At 39.1% G+C, this 20,385-nt stretch overlaps 1 protein-coding gene across 9 annotated transcripts in view; it reads left to right on the top strand.

Annotated features, from left to right (window-relative positions):
• Positions 1-20,385, top strand: part of FRMD4A (FERM domain containing 4A) — a 490,170-nt gene that overhangs the window by 399,965 nt on the left and 69,820 nt on the right. For all 9 annotated transcript variants that reach the window (XM_042468233.1, XM_042468234.1, XM_042468232.1 and 6 more), the window contains 4 exons: positions 4,582-4,665; positions 7,694-7,759; positions 8,916-8,973; positions 11,800-11,886. In XM_042468233.1, coding sequence (XP_042324167.1) covers positions 4,582-4,665; positions 7,694-7,759; positions 8,916-8,973; positions 11,800-11,886 — 295 coding nt within the window. The remainder of the gene's footprint in view (positions 1-4,581; positions 4,666-7,693; positions 7,760-8,915; positions 8,974-11,799; positions 11,887-20,385) is intronic.

The raw sequence follows: 20,385 nt of genomic DNA on the forward strand, positions 1-20,385 counted from the left end.
CTGAGTCTGAGAATAGTCTTTGAACAAGGGAAGGTATTACAAACTCATATGGAAACAACAGCACATTTATCCATTTTTGCATTTATATTGGTGTGTTCAAAATTCAGTAGTGAAAGAGGAGTTATGTTTTCTTCCAATAAACAAATAGCAGTGGATATAGGGGATAAATGAGGGAAATGACATAAAGGAAAAAGTTGTTTTTTAAACTACCATGATTTTGGTCTAAATCAGGTCTCCACAGCAGTTTTTTCCTTTTTATTTTAAATTGGCTACATCCTATCTATGAATCATGCATGTCATCACAAAGGATTTTAGCAAGCGTCAAAAGCTAAAGTCTTACAAGTGATCAATTTGTATAAATATCATTGTATGTCAGAAATCAAATACAGTCAAATACTAAATAATATTGTGCGCTGGTGCTTAAATACTGCTATACAGTATATCAAATACACTAATACAAACCAAACCCACAAAGGAGTCTCCTTGAACAGCAGCCTTTAACTATCTGTCTTTGGCATTTTAAGTCAGAGCATGTAATGAAGTAGATGGAAAAGTACATCTAGCTGAGTACTAAATGGTGATAATCAGACAGGAAGAAGGCAGAGGAGTTAATTGCCACTAAGCAATGTATTTGCATAATGTAAATGTGCAGTTTGTAATTTTCATTCCTTGTAATGAACTTGCACTTAAGCAATTAGTGTATGTTAATGAATTACAAGAGCCAACATGCCGCCTTACTTATTGCACCATGACAGTGATGATAAACACTGTGTTTCTGCTAATATTTTTTTCTTGAAGAATCATTTCTTTTTTTAATTTGAATGTAAAGCAGACCTTTGCAACCCACTGAGGGTTTGATAAACCTCTTGATTTTATAGCCTTCCTATGAATGCAAAAACAGGATAATTATCATACAGGGCTGGCCCAAGACATGTTGCTGTCTGAAGCAACACACTCTTCCCCTCAGACAAAATGCCGCACGCCTGGAGCCAACTTGGTTGTTGCAATACGTGAGGTAGACAATCTCACATACATCTCTCCCCAACCTTGAAAGTAGAAAAAACAACAATAACAAATGAACAATTTGCTGCCTTTTCATGACATCAAAAATCTGCTGCCTGAAGTGAATGTGTTACCCCAATGGTAGGACCCAAATTTCTAGACCTCAATTGATATAGCTGTGTTTAAAAGAAGAGAGAGAATATTTTCCAAGAAAGCCTCTAGGTCCAATCCACACTGCAATGTATAATATAACACGACAGGCCAGGGTAGCACACAGGCCACTTGGTGTGTATCCCTAGGCCCCTTAACCTTATCATGTTCCAACTACATCTAGGCGATGGATCCTACATTCTTTCTCATGACTCATAGCCAAACAAGGTGTGACAGAGTAGCCTCAATTATTCTGCTCACATATCACCACTATTCACATTCAAAATAAGGTGTAGTTCAGGTTTTCATTTGATTTTTTTTTTTTTTACATTAAGCATCATGGATAGGTAAGATGCGTGAAACCATTTTGTCTCCTCTGCACTTTTTATCTCACTGTGCACTATTTTGCTGTAAGCACTTTTCTACCCAGTCAGGCTCACTTTGAGCATTAGCACTTTGCTGGGAGAAAAAGGATGAAACAGTTATACTGAGTCAGTGTTGGGGATGTCTAGGAGTATTGCTATTGGGGTTGCAAAAGAAGGGCACTGTCCTTCCCCCCGCTCCAATAATTTTTTTACAGTTCTAAAATTTCTAGCATTGCAGAGAGTGAGACACAAAATTATTCACACCTAAAACTCCTGTATTTGCTGAGTTTGCCTCCCCTTGGTTTCTGCCTGTGCTTTTTCTGTGGGTGCCTAAATTGTATTTTTAAGTGCTCAACTGGAGTTTTGAATTATTGCAATGCTAGAAATTTGGAGGCTAAAGGAAAATGTCACTGGGGGCAGACATTTTATTGGAGTGCAGTGCCCTCACTTAGCCTCCCCTGCAGTAACACCCCTAGAAGAGTCAAAGATATAGCCATGTTAGTCTGTTGAATTAGTAAGTAGAGAGATCTTGTAGCACCTTTGAGACTAACTGCAAGAAAGAATTTGGCAGCTTGAGCTTTTGTAAACTTCAGTCTACTTCCTCAGATGCTTTTACCCTGAAGGATGGTTTTGCTCCATGCACCTGTGCTCTTTGTTATATATATATTTTTAAAAAGGAGGACCTCCCCCATTTTATATGCAACTTAGACAAAAATATGGATATAAAAATTTGGACACCCTGCTTTGTCCTCAGAATAACTTTTTCTGACTCCCTGAACTGTAAACTTCAGGCTCCCGTTACTATTTTCATCTTCCACATGGACAGAAAACCCTGACTTAAACAACCCAAGGTTTATTTCATGATGTGTGAAAATTGGCCTCTAAAACTTTTTCTGTAGTACAAAAGGTATATAACAGGGATCTTAAAAATGACAAAAATAATTTGTTTTTGCTGCTTGCAGTTCCAGGGTGCCTTTGACACTTCACACTTCCAGAGCTATTATTCATGAGGAGATTTGTCATGTGTATGACAGTTGTCTCTTTGGCTTGAAACCTCCACTTTGGAAACTCCCTCCCCTTGGTTCCCAGACAGTCCCCTGCTGGGTTTGGGCAAATTACCAAGGAGTCCTGTGCTGGCTCTGACTGGCTTGGGGAAAGTTCTTCTGTCAAAGAGGCAAAGAAAGATTTAGCTACCTTGTTAGAGTGTAGACACTGGCTTTTCCAGCTTTTCAAAAGCACAGTAGCAACACCGAACAAAATTTGCATAGATTACAGGTGGTGGGAGACTTGTCTGTCTGACAAAGTACAGTTGTGTAAATTGCAATATAATTGAAAATGTTAATTTTAGCCATAGGACAATCAGAATGGAATCTGGATATTATTGTCAAACCCCCTTTTAAACAATATTCATCTGTCTTTTGTTTGTTGGAGAAAAACCACATTGCTTTTCCATATATACTCCACAGTCAACCTCATATATAAGTCAAGGGCAAGTATGGGGGCCAAAATTATGGATTTTGATACGACCTGTGGATAAACTGAGGGTAAAATTTAGGTGCATGTAATGTAAAGGATGAAATAAAGGAAAACAATGCCAAAGAACTTACAAAATTCCAGCAGGCATAACTGTTTGTGCACATACTAAAGGCAAGGGGTCATTGCTTCCAGGGCAGATTAAACTTTTGCCTTTCACCACACACACACACACACACACGTTAAAATACAGTACTCACATTGTTCTATGTTGATAAGTCAACTCAGGCTTTTTTGGGTCAAATTTTCACCTAAATTTCTAGACTTATACATGAGTATATACAGTAAGTGCTTTGTAGGGATATGATGTTTGCACAATACTCAAACAACAATGTTTTATACCTCTAAAATCCACTTTTCCCCTCCCCACATGCCCAATAGTATCACAGCTTCAGTTATCACTTTTGTATGGAATGTGGTTGTTCAAGTGTTGTAAATATTTGCTAATTACCAGTTTTGGTCTAGCTTAAATTTTCATGCAAATGATTTATAGCTCCATAGATACTATCCTGAGAATCAGCCTGGTGTAGTGTGGGAATACGATTCTGGAGACCATCCCCACTCAGACGTAGGAACCCACTGAGTGACATTGGGCAAGTCACATACTCCCAGCTCCAGGAAAAAAAACCTGATAGGTTTGCTTTAGGGTCACTAAATGTGGGAAAGACCTTGAAGGCACACAACAACAAAGATGCTATCCTGATAACCCCACACATACTCTGTACTTAAATGTGAGTGCAGCAGGTAAACAGACACTCCAAATGTTGGCCTGTTTTCCATATTTTTAAAGAGTTCTGCTAGTATCCAGATGTCATTTAGAGGCTTGGTTGCTGCATTATAAGGACTATGTGATAACTGCTTGGTTTTGAAAATCAAAGTGAAAAAGCTTGAAGCTAGCTCTGTGAGTTTTGGTCAATCAGTCATTCTGACCAGTTAGAAGTGTGCTCCCAATTCTTCAAACTGCAGGTTTTTAATGCAAATACATTCACTTAGATCATTTAAAAAATCTTTCTAAGCATTGTAGAGAATGTTGTGTCCTGTAGTGCTGAGATTCACATTTTCTCCATCAAACAACAACAAGCAGAGGATAGAGAGACTTGTTAAGACATGAGTACCAAGCTGATGCTCTAATAATCTACATTTTGGGGTGCTTGGGGGAGAGTTAATTCAGGGGGACTTCATCTGAATCTCTTCCATCCCTCCTCTATTATGCAAACATTCCCACATAATTCCCCCCCCGAGAATACACAGCTGTGGTTTTTACCTTCAGAACTAGTAGTATGAAATGGGGGACAAAAGAAACTGAGACATCTGTGATAGCTTTGCTCTGATTTTAATGCCATAGTGGAAAGGTTACTACACTCCCTAATGCAAAATAAATAAAAGGAAGCGGGGCAGGGGGGAGCTGCCCCACAGCATTTCATTAAGAGAGAACAGATGTTCAGGCCAGAGTAGTCAGCCAGCCATAGCAAGTCTCATGGTTAATTTCTTGTAACTAAATTTCCTTTTTTTTTAATTTGGTCTTTTCCAGCAATGAAATTGTAAGGACTGACTTAAAGAAACTTCCAGCTCTTCCAACGCAAGCACTCAAGGAGCATCCATCTCTTGCTTACTGGTAACTTTTCAATACCATTCATTCAATACCATTTACTCATTTATATGGGAGAAATTCCAAGACTGCTATGTCTATATATTCATTATATATTTATTATGGTTTCCCAACAGTTTAATAGCTCTGTTGCCCACCACCACCACCTCCAGAAAGACTTTAGGGGATTTTTGTCAGATTGTTGAGAATGCTTAGTCAAAGATTCCTCAACAAACCCCACCTCCACAATTACATTCCCCGGGGATTTCTTTTTCTTTTGTACAGAAAACCATTCATTCATGTGAGCCTTATCCTACCACAGTGAGAACTGAGGTTTAGTATTTCATCTAAACCCACTGCATATGCCAAGGAGAGATAAAGAGCAATTCCCAAGGCTGAACCATTCTATTAGTCCTGTGTAAAAGCCTGCAGCCACTTCAATATATTATTAGATATGGGAAGTGGTATAAAAGTTGATTGAATAAACAGTTAAGAGAGAGAGAGAGAGAGAATGATACAAGCAGGTCTGATCCTTCCCCCCCCAAATATACTGCATTTTTGCTATAAAGGTTCATAGGCACATGATCGTAGAATGCCAACCTCTTACATGTGTCTACTGTGAACTTTCCTCAGTCAACCTGACTTGGCATATCTCAGGGCAAAGTGAGGCTGTGGGGCAACATGAAATCTCTCACCAGCTGTTTTTGTGGCATTAAACCCTTTGAGACTATCTAGACAGCTGCTTTTCTGGCCCCTGACAAGGGGTGAACTGCCCACTTTAAAAGCCTCCCGGAGAGGTTGTTCTCCTTTTAAACAGGTTGTAGAGCAGGCCTACATTGTTTAACATTAGAAAATACCTATGTGTGTTTTTAAACCAACAAAACTTAGAAATGAATTTCCACCCATTTCCAATGGGGGGGTATTTTTTGACAGTCCCCCTGAATCCAGGTCAGGAAATAGGTCACTAGATCCACTGCAGATGCCACCCACTACCTATTTTGCTTATTGCATGTCTTGCCTACTGCAGTGCTGGTGCTGACAATTGTCCCTGGTTTAGGTTGGTACAATATGTAGCAACTAAGCTGCTAGCTGGGGCATGATATCAAGTTTGTATGTCCCGATATTGTAAGATTGGTTGTTTGTTGCTTTAGGGGTCTAGTTCAAAGTGTTGGTTTTAGCCTTTCTAGACTGCAGATCTCATGGTGCACTGTCCAGATGTCAAGATCTTCAGGAGAGATCCTCTTGAGAGTATCATCTCCTGTTGAGGCCATATGATGTACATATAGAAGAGGACATTCTCCTGTGTTCCTCACACACTGTGTAATGTGCTCTCTTCAGAGTTGTGATAATTTCTAATCCTTGCTGCTTTTAGGAGATGTGTGAAGTCACCACTTCAAAATGGTCTTTTAAACTGGATTACTTTTTATTGTGATGTGTTCATTGGCTTTATTGTTGTAATTTACTTTTAAATCATTTCTAATTTGGTTTCAATGATGCTCATTAGTTGCTGTGAGATTTGGGTCTTTTGCAGGGGGTGTTGTAATGCACAGATTGGGTTTTAAAAGTTATATAAATAACTAAATGTAGTGCTTTGCAAATAGCCTCATAATAGTGCTGTACATTGTAATATTTTCTCCTCAGCATAACCTGAGAATTAAATGTGCTGGCAGATTAGATGATATGGCAACATGCACTTAAAATTGGAATGCCTTAAGGTCAAGTCCCCACATCTGTCTCTCCTTTTTCTTTCATCAGTGCAAATATGAATTAATTTGTGGAAATGTTGTTTGATACAGCTGAGACAGGCTGGTCAGCTTTGCTGCTAGTGACTTGTTCTTGTTGCTTTTCAAAGCATCAGGATCCAAGCCCAGCTGTGGCAGGAAGTTCTCTTTATCTGCTGTTACTTTAAATGTTTTTCAGTCTTGTATTTTGATGACAGCAAGGGAATATAATTTTCATTTTGTAATTTGGGGATCATTATTTATTCTCTCCCCTCTGTCCCTGCATTGGAAGGATTACCCATATCCTCGGCCAGGGACTATTTCTTCAAATTAAGTCATATTCCAAGGTGGTACAAGATGTTTTTGTATGTAAATTTAGTGATAAACTGGGGCAGTTAAAACACTTAACCAGGAAACCTTGGAAGTCCTAGTACAGCTGCTATATTACCATTTTTAAGGGGAAGTAAAATGAGTGGCTTTGCAGGTTGGAGCTGTAGGGTCTAGGTTCCGCTCACAGACTGGACTTTCCCCACCCGTGTGGTTGATGAACTCTTGGGAGGCATTTTAATCTAAAGGGCTACTGGGAAATGAAAAGCAAAAATTACAGACAGTGAGAATTGCCTACACAGTGGCTATACAACAAACATCTATGTTAGCCAGTAATACAGCCATTCCCTGCCTGTACTGATGAGCTGTAGTGAGATAAAAGGCTCTTGACCCAAGCCACAGGAGATGAATGAATGATTGTTCAGCTGTTTCCCACTGGAATCTGTATTTGAAGTGTTTTTGTTCAAGAACGGCCACCTTTACATCATAACTGGGTGTGCTAAGAGATTAACCATGACACTTTCAGCATAAGGCAATAACTTTGCTTCCAATGGAGTGTGTGTGCATGTGCACACCTTCAAGTTGCCTGTTAACTTGTAAACCCATAAATTCCATAGGGTTTTCTTAGGATAGGATTCTCAGCATAGAATGTGGATTCCAAGTCATTGCTTTATAAGACATTTTCCCTTATCATATCATTTGAAAAGCACTACAGTTTGTGTAGTTTTTGATACTGTCTTCAGGTTTTCCTGCGTTTCTCCAGCAGCTGCTGCTGCTCTGGTGTGTGTGTGTGTGTGTGTGTGTGTGTGTGTGTGTGTAAAATAAACAATGCATTCATTCATTTACTAGCTGTGATTTTCTGCTGTCTATTGTTTAGTATTTGTAGACATCTTTTAGTTTCTGGTGTTTGTTACCACCGTTTTATGAGACACCTCTTCTACAGTGGAGGTCCTTCGCTATTTTTTCAGCTGCTAAAGGTAATAAGATTCTGTTTCTCTCCTTCAAAGTGAGGATCGAGTTATTGAACATTACAAGAAGCTAAATGGACAGACGAGAGGCCAAGCCATTGTCAAGTAAGTTGGGAAAGGGAAATTCTGTACTGTGATGACCTTTGTCTCTTGGATATATATGTAGCATAATAATAATAATTAATAATAATAATTTGTTTTATTTATATACCGCTATTCCAAAGATCATAGCGGTGAACAGCAAGTAAGCTAATTAGCAAGTAAGCTAATTTGCCCCCAACAGTCTGGGTACTCATTTTAGCGACCTCGGAACGATGCAAGCCTGAGTCGAGCTTGGGCCCTTTTGCTGGTCTTGAACTTACAACCTTGTGGTTTCGAGTGAATGGCTGCAGTACAGGCATTTACCCACTGCGCCACCAGGGCATACATTTAGGATGGTAAATTCTACATGTAATTTTACCTGTAGCAGTGTGTGTGTATTTAGGCAACATTTTCAAACTATATTCCAGGACATACTAACAGCCTTCAGAAGTTTTTCATGGGTTCTTAATTATAATATCAACAATAATGGACAAGTCTGGTTAATTTTACTGCTTTTACAGTACTAGTCTTTGTCTACAATCTAGAGTTTCAGATGAATAATGAATGTATTCAAAAGTGTGCATTCAGTTGAAGCAAGGCAATAGTGAGATCCAAACAAAAAATTAACATGTACACTAAAACATATTCTGCAGTTTACAGAGATTTTGAAATGCGTAGTCTAAGGTTCAGCATGTACATAGTTCCTGGAAAATGGAATGCTTGAAAACCAATGTTTTTGCCTAAACCCTTTCAGACTAATACTCCCCTAGACATGTTCATTTTATATTTGATTTAGATTTCAATCGAAATCTTTTGAAAGGCACTCTAGTAAATAACACATTACTACAAAATAAACAAGCATTTTGATATTTAAAAAGCCAAAATGGTGGTTAATATTGCTGGAATATTCAAGTGAAACTTAATGAGATCTTCAACTCCCTTTTAAAATATCTACCAATTGGTCTAACAACTGTGGTACTTTCCATCAAGATTAACACAAATAAAACGTTTTTATAACATCCAGTTATATGTATTCACTCACACTGTTCAAGTTTTAAAGAATCCCTTTTTAGTACGTACACTCCCTAGAAAGGGCACTCAGCTTTATGAATCTATTGTGTTTACATAATGTTTTGCTATTTCTGTCTTTGACTCGCTTTTTAAATGTTTATTTCCACAGTTACATGAGCATTGTAGAATCCCTTCCAACATATGGTGTCCACTATTATGCAGTTAAGGTAGGTGATAACTGGAAAATATTCAGTTAAATGTACTGGCAATGAACAATTACAACAAAATAATTATCCTTATTAACAATTTTCTGTAAGATAAACTAATAGATATAATGATTTCATTAAAATATATAAGAGAAAGATCATTTCAATATAAATGTTAATGGTTTAACTTACTGGGACTAAAGTTTTTAATTATCTTTGAATTGCAGCTTGAGTAGATTGGTTTGTTGCAGTTTGCACTGGAAACCTGGTGCTTTGATGTTTCTGAGTTACTTTTTAAATTTGACGTTGCTATTAATATTCAGTGAAATTAAATTCTCATGTCATTGGTATAAAATAGATCAGGTAAAGTTACTCAGGTCCAGGTCCAGGTTCATCTCACAACCTCCAGAACCCACTGCAGGTCACACCCCCTCAAAAATGACATTGTTTTTGCTGATGTTGATTTTATAATCAGAAGTGAGAGGACGTTTACTTCTGGTTTTAAAGAAGACATGAGAAAAACATCCTTCCCTTAAATCAAAGATATAGCCCTTGGTTTAGAAGAGAATTATCCTTCTGGAGGCTTTTGAACAACTACGCCAAAATATCTAATTTACCGATGAACAATTCTGATGAACTGGTGAATAAGAATATTGGAGTTTATCACACTAGGGAGATCCTGCTGAAAAACATGATTTAAACTAGATTCCATTTTTTTTTAAAAAAACACAAATGCGGAAAGTTTATCACACTGGATGACCCCCAAAGTGAAATAACGCGAAGTTAAACCGAATGCAAAGCAGAGAAAACTGGCAGTTTATTACTTTCAGGAAGTTCCAAATGTAAAAAGCTGCCGGTTTTCTCTGCTTTGCTTTCAGTCTAACTTAAATTGTGACGTCGTTTGATAAACTTCCTGCATTTGCAGGGGTTTTTTTTCTTTAAATCTCGAAACCTCAAGGTTCCCTGTAAAAAAGTACAGGGGCAGCCATGATGGCCATAAGACACATTTCAGAATTCCAATTGTGGTACAATAATACCTTTTATTGTTGTGTGTCTTCAAGTCATTTCAGATTTATAGCAACCCTAAGGCAACCCTATCACAGGGTTTTCTTAGCAAGATTTGTTCAGTGGACTTTTGCCTTTGCCTTCTTCTGAGGCTAGAGAGTGTGACTTGCCCAAGTCAAACAGTGCATTTCCATTGCCGAGCAGGGATTTGAGCCATAGTTTCCAGGATCCTAGTCCAATGTTCAAACCACTACGCCACCGGCTCTTCTTTCATTAGATGAACCGAAAAGGCACAAAAATGTGTGCCAGCATCTAGAGCTCTTCTCCATGCAAGATAAAAAAGGCAGGGAAGGGGAATGGGGAATGAATTTATTTTAACTTCATGCCATAGTCTGCACATTCTCTTCAGATATAATGGTAAGGAAGGATCTGGAGATATTAGATTTCCTCCTGAATAGCCTATAAGCTTTCTGGGAACAGGAATAAGTAATAACAAGCAATAAATTTTGATACTCCAGTTTGAAAACACAATCCACTCCATGAAAATTCAGAACTTTATCTTTCCAGTTCAAACTTCACAGGCCCTTTTGTGAGTAGAAGGCAGAGAGTTTGTAGGCAGTCTTTACGCTAACAACATTGAAGTGATTTTAGGTGTTGCCTTAGGTAAGGGGATTGTACAGACGTAATTTGGCACTTGTTACTGAAGAAGCACATTTTGTTTCCTGAGGCAAGGGACATGGTGGATTCCTTGCCCCATGTACAGTAGCTTATCAGTCAGTAAGCTGAACTTTTCTTCAGCACTGATAGCAGAACTGTACTTTCTAGTTCACATGAACATAGCAGCTTAGTTTACAGGATGCAGGACAGACTATGTAACCACAGCCCACAAGCATGGCACCTAATATCAGTGGCCTGAGACAATTACCTTACTTTGGAGAATATCACACGGGAGGCTTACTATGTGTAAATCGCCACTGAATTGTCAGAAATCATGCAAAACCCATGATCTGCGTTCACACTGCTGCACGCTTCTCCCATCAGTAAATCCTAGTGGAGGCATCGGCACTCACTAAAATCCCACGAGTAAAGCATCCCTGGAGCTGCCATTTGGCAATAACAGGATCTTCCAAGTGAGCAATGACGCCTACACTTTACTGATGGGAGAAGCACGCAGCAGTGTGAACGCCGATCACAGGTTTTGCATGATTTCTGACTATTTAATGACGATTTATACACTGTAAGCCTCCCATGTGATATTGTTCTCAGCCAGATAGTAAGGCTGGCTCTGCTGGCAGTCCAGTTCCATTTAAAAATAGCCATAAATCGGAAGTGGGGGGGGGGACTTGGAAATAGCAGATGCTAACAACCTTGGATGCTTGGAGGCTTTTTATTGGACAATCACAGTTATTCATTCAGGAACATTCTTTAGGAAGGATGGGTCCAGTTCTCAATGACTTACCTTTGCAATTATCCTCCTCTCCCCCAACATCCTCTTCTTGCTTTTTCTTACCACATAAAATCAGTTAAGGAGAGCAGATGCATAATATCTTTTGATTTCTAATGAGTCCACCTTTCTAGAAGAGCCTCACATATATGGATTCATAGTCAAGAGTGAGCAAAGTAAGATGATTCCTGTCACAATGATTAGCATGGAAACCATCTATATTAAAAGATGTTCCAGTGATCAAAGAAATTATAATCAGGACTGTGGGAGATAAATCAAATTTGTTGAATTATTTTTTGAGAGGCAGGAAATGATAATGCCCTTTGTCCTTTTGTTATATTTCCTTACTAAAACTCTTTCAAAATAATATTGACTCTTGTATGTTTTTCCTTGCCTAGGACAAGCAAGGAATTCCTTGGTGGTTAGGACTTAGCTACAAGGGGATCTTTCAGTATGACTACCATGACAAAGTGAAACCAAGAAAGGTAAGCACATTCTTTAAAGAAACATTATTGGATGGATGATTGCCAGAAACATTTGTAGATCTGATTTGTCAGACAACAGCAGGGAGCTCAGAGTCTCAAATAATCCCTAATTTATTGATCTGCTGCAGTGATGGAAGACAGAGTGGAATGCAGCATTATTACATGCCAGAGAGCTTAAGCTTTCTTACCATTTTTAGTATATCCCATTATTCATAGGTGTCAAATGCTGAAGCAAATGGCACTACTTGAAGCCTAGTATTCAGTACTGAGTTATAATTGGTTTTAAATAAAGTATATTGGGGAAAAAATCAGAGGGGTGCCTCTTGCAAGAATTGGAAGAGTTGTGTGTTTTAGCTTTAGTTTAGATAACTTGGGAATTTGAATGCCTGAACAATTTATCCTGGATGTTAGCAGCCATATATGAGAATGTTTGCCACCATTTTGGGAGCAGCCCTCAGTACTATTTTGCATATCCAGAAAATGTCGGTGTCTGCTAATGTTTCTTGTCAAACATACAGGCATAAACAAAGAAGCCATTTTCATGCTCAGAGGATTAGCATTAAATGCAGTGGCCAGTGGTAGCATCCCACAGTATTTGAAAGTGGTTCCCAGAGACCAAGGGGAGGATTCCTTCCATGACAAATAAGAACATTGCCTCCAGATTTGTTCTTGCCCAGCAGCAATGGATGAGATTGTCTGAAGTAACAGAATTAAGAGGAGTGAAGGAACATTAACTACCGCCAGTAGCCAATTCTCAATTCCCCAATGGATTGGCTAGGGCACTGGTTTTTTGCTAGTGTCAGTTGACAGTAATTGCATCTATAGCCAGGAAGGCATTTGTTAATGTCATCTATTGGTTGGATTGTCATATTTGTTTAGCATTTCTTTGATAGTTTGAAGTAGGCACATTTGGACTTCCTTTGATAAACAATTTGCCAGAATGTACCACTCTGCATGCATACATACACACATACACTCATACCTTTCTCATGCAAGTATCATCCTTCAGGGTTTTGTGGGGGGGGTTCAATTTTAGGATGGATTCCAAGAGAAATAGTAAACTAGGCATTGTTTCAGAGCTAAGTAGTGTATTAACTGTCATTGTGTTGCCAAATATTATTGCTGTTGATCTAGGTGTTGGGCCAAATTGTTCTGAATGTGCAAAAACATGTTGCAGATGAAACTGATCTTTCTCTTCAGTGCACAGGGAAGCATTTTTATGATCTTAAACTGGTATCAACATGGTGGCAAAAGCATTGTTTTTTGCCAAAACATTTTGAGTATATACACATACTCCAAGGTTAATGAGCAGTAAAAATATTTCTGACTTTCAACCTTGGTCTAAATCCAAGTGTTAGTCCCAGCTAGAATAGACAATATGTTTATAAAAACTCAGTTGATTCAGTTAAGGAAGAAAATCCTCTAGATTAGAACGTGGCCACATAGCCTGAAAAACCCACAAAAAAACATCAGTTGATTCAGTAGGTCTACACTAACTGGCAGTAACATGTGGGTTTAGGCTCATCTTTCCACTTATATACTGGATCTCTTAAGATAAGTTTGGATCCCTTAGGTTCTACTGTTTATTTATCCATGACATGTATATTTCCAGCCTTCCACCAAATAGCCCTCTGAGCAATCCTGGCCAGTGTTACTATCAGTTGCATCCAGGCGTGGGAAGTGCTGTACAGGACTACATACTATAGTTTAATGATATTTGGTCAGTTAAAAGCACTTGATGAATGGGACTAAATCCTATTTAGTCCCTGTTTAATCAGTTTTGTTGTCGCTGTTGTTGATGTTGTTATCTATTTCTATCCTGCCTTCTTCCCAGTTCAGGGCTCAAAGCAGCTAGCAACAAATTAAAAAAATTAATTGCTAAAATTTCACAAGATATAAAAATTAAAATGAGATGAAACAATAAAAAATTAAAACCAGATTAAAACATACATAATTAAATATATGCGTACACATACACACTCTAGCACAATTAGCAACATCCAGAGTGTTGTTTATAGGAGACAGGCCTGATATAATCAATCATCAAATGCCTGTCTGAACAGAAAAGTCATTATATGTCTGCTAAAAGAAATAAAGGAGACTGCCAGGCTCTGGAAGCCTGGAGGCAGCCATTGAGATGGCCTCTTCCTAGTTCCCACCAGATTAACCTACGGGAATTGTAGAATTTTCAGTAGAATTTTAATAAAGGTTGACTTTGTCCATTGATTCAGTGTGTTGATTTAGGCTTTTATTCACTACATGTTGATCTAGGAAAGCATATAATTTGGGTCAGAACCCAGAGCTACAGGAGATAGAATCATCCAGAAATTGGAGTGGAGAGTGTAAGCAGAAGTGGAAAACATGAAACCTGTGGACTGCACGCAGCCCTTCAAGGTTGATTTTCAGACACCCAAACTCCTCACATTTTGTTGGGGGGAGTGATTTAAAAATGGCACCACTAACTTATTTTTATAGTTTGTAATAAAAATGGCACCATTCTTATTATGCAGGCTTTTTGTGTGTGAATCTTACTTAGAATTTTATCACAAGGGCAAAAAAGACAGGAACATAGCAGGATGCTCCCCTCAGTATTGAGCGATAATGCGATGATTATCACATGACGTCGCATGATGTTGCAATAATCCTGTGAATAAAGAGGAATTCTATCACTACTTTTTATCCACAGGATTTTCCATGAGTAAAAATTAGAATTCCTCTTTATTCACAGTATAATCACGGGATAATCATGACATCGCACGATGTTGCGTGATAATCATGATGTTATAGCGTGATATTGACTTGAGCATCCTGCTATGCTCCCATCTTTTTTGCCAGTATGATAAAGTCCTTATGTAATGTATGTATATCATTGGTGTGCTGTTTTTAATGTTTTAACATTATTTACTTTTTTAAAAAATGGTTTTAACTATGCTGTGTTTTTAACTATTATGTTTTATTATTAGCATTACCTAATTATTTTATTTTTTTTTGTTATAAATATATCTTCTCTAGCATTTTTAAATTATTGTAAGCCACCTTGAATCCCATTTTGGGAGAAAGATGGGATGTAAATCCAGTGAATAGATATATAAATAAAATCCTAGTTAAATAAAGGCCTCTATTGGGCCCAAAAAGAGACTGGGAGAGAACATGGCAAAATTGTGGCTACATCTCTTTGTGTATATGGTAGGGTAGTATTAGTTAAAAACATTTTTTTAAAAAAGAGAGAGAGAGATTTTTTTTAAAAAGGCTGCAGTATGGTATTTATCCAATGTCATTGAGCATCCTTTGTCTGAATGTGGCCAGGGGACAACCCATATGGTCTGGTGCACTCTGGTCATTTGCAGCTCTCTCTCTCAGAGGGGTTCTAGGGCAGAAAGTGATATCTCTCTGTCTCTCATTTTGTGGTACATTCCCCACCCCTCTTCACAGGAAAGAGGAAACACTCTATCCAGCCATAGAAGTATCTTTGCTATCTTAATGGGTAGGGTTTGTATTTTTCCCCATGATATCTAAAATTATTGTGAAACCAAAGTCTAAGTATATATCTAATATCTTGACATCCAGGGACTTTATTCAGTTTTGTATGATGGCAAAGCCTGGCTCCTTCATTCTGCATTTAGAGATGAAGGAAGCTATTGCAGAATATTTTGAAGAGAAAGCAATGCAAAAGCACTGTAAATGGGATGGGGATCATGCATCTCATCATTTTGCTCCATCTTTCCAATTTAACTTTCATTCATTGCCAAGTCTGAAAACAAATTGAAAAATTACAGTGGTAAAAATATTTCAACAGAGCAGAACAAACCAGTCCAAACGGAGATATGTATATTAAGTACTTGTCTCAAACGAAATTGCAATGTTTTTCCATGAGGTCACCCTAGACAGTGTTTCATAGTTATTATATCTGCTGCAATGAATAGCTGAGCCTTGTATCTTACAATCCCATCAACATCCAGTCAAAACCAAGCTTTTATTAAATTGCTTCAGCAATTTGGTGAGAACCTTGAAGAACCCTGGCTACTTCTTAAAAGATAACAGCTTGGGGAAATTGTGGGCTCATATTCTAGAATCTCATTTATATCCATTTAAGTTCTGGTTTATTCTGCTAATGTCACCGGAAATGCAATCGGGCTTTTAATATGAGAGAATCTGAATGAAGCAATGGAGACTGAATTGAATTAGACTGGGGCTTCTGGAAGCATGAGCCGGACACATTTGGTTCCTGAAGGCATATTGTCTATGCTTTAATTGACTAATAAGGTCAAATGGAGACAAAACTGCATTATAGATCATATGTCTTCTCTTCTTGTGTTTATTTACAGAGTAAATATTTACTTTCAGGGATAGGAAATAGGCACTGATGGATAGTTTAACAAGTCCCCTGTTGGCCATATTTCAGAAATGATCACAAATGCTTAATAAGCATTTAGGTAGCTCTTAATAGATGCTGTGGCATTTTCTACCTTTCCAGGACAGTAGTGTGAAAAGCATGGCATCCCACATATCCAGAAGAGGGGTCAAACCCTCTCCCAGGTCAAGCAAGGTTCAGCCTCCAATCCTAACAAGAGGGTATGACCTCTGCTAAGGTCTCGACTTAACCAGCTGTTTATTGGTACCACTGTTGTCTGTTGGTGATCAGGCCATAATCAGCACAAAAGAAAGCAACCTAGTTTGAACAACACCATTAGTAGATGTTTCAGAAATCATTACTAGCTTGTTTCAGAGCAAACTGTTTCCTTCTTCCTTCCCACTTAAGAAGGAATTATAAGCGTCTGACTACCACTTGGTTCTACTGCACTGCTTCTGCTCTAGAATAATAAGAGTCTGCTTGTGGTAGTTTATGGTGAATTAAAAATTGTACAGCACACATGCTCCTGGGCAAAGTTTGGTGTATAATAAGGGGCTACAAGTGACTACAAAATAGACATAAAGAAGCAGGACATTCCTAGGCTTGTTTCCCAGAGCATCATGGATCGTCTTGTTTATTGTCTATTTAGTCACAGTGTGATGATACAGTCAAGCAAGAAGCTCCTAAATGACAGGTGCTCCACTCAACACTGTTGTTTGCAGTCATAGAAGTTAATTTATAAATCACAGAGGAGGAGGAATTACATGTTATCTATGTAACATACAGTACATACGGGCCCTTTGTGACGCCCTTGCCACGTGTTAGGATTGCCTCGGGGCGGAGCGCCCACATGCCCTGCAACCCTAGCAGGTGACAAGGGTGTAACAATGGCGATGCCCTATATACATGGCTGCCGCCATTGTTACATAAGCGCCTTGCAGCATCCACACAGCGCCATGCGGAGGTTACGTAACACTGCTGCCACAGCTTTAGAAGAACCCGCTTTTCACGGGTTTTTTTTCCACCGGCGGGAAGCCACATGGTTTGCCAGCTGCAGCTTCCCTCCAGCGGAAAAAAGGCCACCGCCAGCCTGGACAGAATCCAAGGTATGTACCGGGCCTATAAGATGTGAGTGTGCACTTTCTTTCTCTGCCTGTGCTGAAGAGGTATCATTCTGAACATTGGAGTCACAAGAGACAAGGAATTGTGTTAACAAAAATTCAATTGTGTTCCTGAGAACCTATGGTTCCTGTGTAAATGAATGGCTGGTGTTCATCCATTTGGGGAAAGCATGCTGCTCATGAGGGCAGTACTGAACTGAAGAGAAAGAAAATACCCACTACTCATGACACAAAGGCGCGTTACAGACCGCCCAAAATGGTCGGTCTCGCACTGCTGCCGGTTGCTGCGTCCGGGAACCGCAGCAGCCAAACCGCGTGGTTCCTGGGCGCAGCAACAAAGAAGTGCCAAAATGGTGCTTCTTCCTGTGCCCTGGAAGAGGTGCCGCAAGGCGCGCACTCGCATCGCCACTTCCGGTGCATGACATCCGTACGCTGTGCGTGCATGACGTCCGTACGCTGTGCGTCCACGATGTCAAAATGGCGGTGCCCATCTGTATGCGGCGGCGCCATTTTGACATAGTAGTTACGTGCGAGGGGCAAGGCGCATCAGGAAGCGGTGCCCCTCGCGTGTAACGATGGCACCCCATAGGGCCCGTCTGGAACGCGCCTAAGTCACTTCTCACTGTGCATCATATCTGCTGTTAGAGCCTATCAGTATTCCACAAATGACAGACATCACATGCTCCTTGCCCGTCATTTGCCATTTTGCTACTGGAGAAATACAAAGACAACTTCATGAATAATAATAGAGAGTCATGTATTTACAATCTGTACAAAACAGCAGTGTGGGAATGAATGGCCTGTGTCTGTGCATGCTAGGAAGCCAGAAGAAGGCTGGTAAACATTTTGGGATGAGGAGTGGGGAATTCTGGAGTCATTCTAGCCTCTCACTGGGCTGCTGTTCCCTGTCCCAAGACAGAAGCATCAGATGTCTCTGCTACTTCTTTGTCCTTTCCACCTCTGTAATTCTTAACCTTGCTAAAAAGAAATCCAGTCTTTAAAATAACAGTCTTGTGAACAGATGAAATTATGCAAAATTCATTTTGCAGTTTTGCTAACGTATTAATATACCATACCGTGTCACTATCCTGTCTTTCCTATAAGGAGCTTGATGGCAGTTATTTCTTTTTATATTCAAAATGGCCCTATGAGGAAAGTTAGGCTAAGTGATGGGGAATGACCCAAGACTATCCAATGAGTTCTATGATTAAACAGAGATTTGGACCCAAAACTGGGTTCACTGTATTACTTGCTTGTCATCTCATATCCAATTTAGTTCCATTTGAGACTACAGTGAAAGGTGCAGGGTTTTTTTTTTTCTTGCATATGCTTTGTAGAACATGTACACACCAGGTGTTTAGTTTGGCTTACATGCTTTCAAACTAAACAGGATTTGTGTGCTTTGAGTACCATGATAGCCAAAGTGTCATTTGGTGTCATGGAAGGAATCTGTAGTGGTTTTGAGAGTGTGTTAATATTACATAGGCAGGGCACCTAAAACAGACTGTAGGTGCATCCTGGGAACTCCCAAAAAGGTTCTGAAAAACATAAAAGTGGTGACTCATGCTTAAGTGATAATTAACCATGTGTCCTTGAATACAATGGTATATGGGACAGTGGTATTCTGGATGAGTGAATGCCACTGTATTAACAACCCAAATGCTGCCCTCCAGTGCACACTTCTTAATAGCATTAGCAAACAATTAACTCAAAGAAAGCTGTAGAGCAAATGATTAGCAAAGTCTGCCAAATATTTTTCCATAGATCCCAAGAAAAACTTGCCTGCACTTGGTGTTTCCAGTTGAAAATTTAAACATTTTGAGATACAGACAAGACAGAATTGCTTGTGTTAAATTAACTAGCTACAGGACAATTTTAAATGAATCTGAAAATAATTCAAAGTGGGTGAATGATAGTACCACTGATCGCTAGCGACCTTTTCAGATCTTTACAACAGCTGTGAAGCCAGAAGATAAACTCTGAGATATGGAAATAAATGCATTACCTACTACTTGGTGTGCAGAGTTTAAAAAAAGAAAAGCTTGGGGAGGGGAACAATTACTAGTCTGCTTAACATATATCATAAGGTTAGTTTACCTTGTCATTTTTTTGAACCCTTATGATATTCTTAGGCTAAAGTAAAATCTAACTCTAGTTCTTCAAGAGAAGTGCAGAACAATTCTGTACTTGTTGTCTTAGATATAAGTGCCACTATATTAGTAAGGCTTACTTCCTTGTAAGCATGTTTAAGATTTCAGCGTAAATGAGACAAATCCAAGTTTTCTTCTGAGCATTACTCTAGTTGCCAGTAAATTACTAGAATTCAATAATTGTTCTTCAAATCTTTTTTTTAAAATGCTTTATTTCACAATGTGAGACATACAATTCATAATCAGATCCTTCCGTTGACATAAGTTCAGTCAAATCAACTTGCTTTAAAGCAAATTGCTCTTCAAATCTTGATACAGAGCTGTTTCCAATATTTTCTCCCAATACTTTTTTATTGTATAATGACTTAAAAAAGGTGTTATACTATTAACATGGTATACCTAACTCTAGATTCAGAGTTTTCTAGTGTTGGAGCCTCTGATATGTCCAAAGCCGTACTGGCACAAGTTTGGTAAGGAAGAAGAATGGAAGAAGCAGGATATCTGTGTGTGTGTGTGTGTGTGTGTGTGTGTGTGTGTGTGTGTGTGTTTGTGTCCCTTCTCTCCCCCTGCTAGTAGTGAGAGGTAAAGTATATAACCAGCTCCAGAAACTGGAATAAATCTCTTTCCCTCCCTCCGCCCCATTGCTGAGGGTGTGTCTTAGGACTAAAAAGGTTTTAAAGGGTTTTGGGACTTGTGGACTCTGAGCTGCTCCCAGTACACCCAAAGACTGCCCAGCAATCTGTCTCTCTTCCCCGCCAGTGTTGGAGCTCTGACACCTGAAATATAGGAGTAGCTGAGATCTCCTCGGAGCCACTAGGGTGGGTCTGAGATCACATCTCTCTTTTTGAGGTCAGGCCACTTTCTCTGTGCTTGAAAG

This window comes from Sceloporus undulatus, chromosome 5, assembly GCF_019175285.1.
Source record: "Sceloporus undulatus isolate JIND9_A2432 ecotype Alabama chromosome 5, SceUnd_v1.1, whole genome shotgun sequence".
Lineage (NCBI taxonomy): Eukaryota > Metazoa > Chordata > Lepidosauria > Squamata > Phrynosomatidae > Sceloporus > Sceloporus undulatus.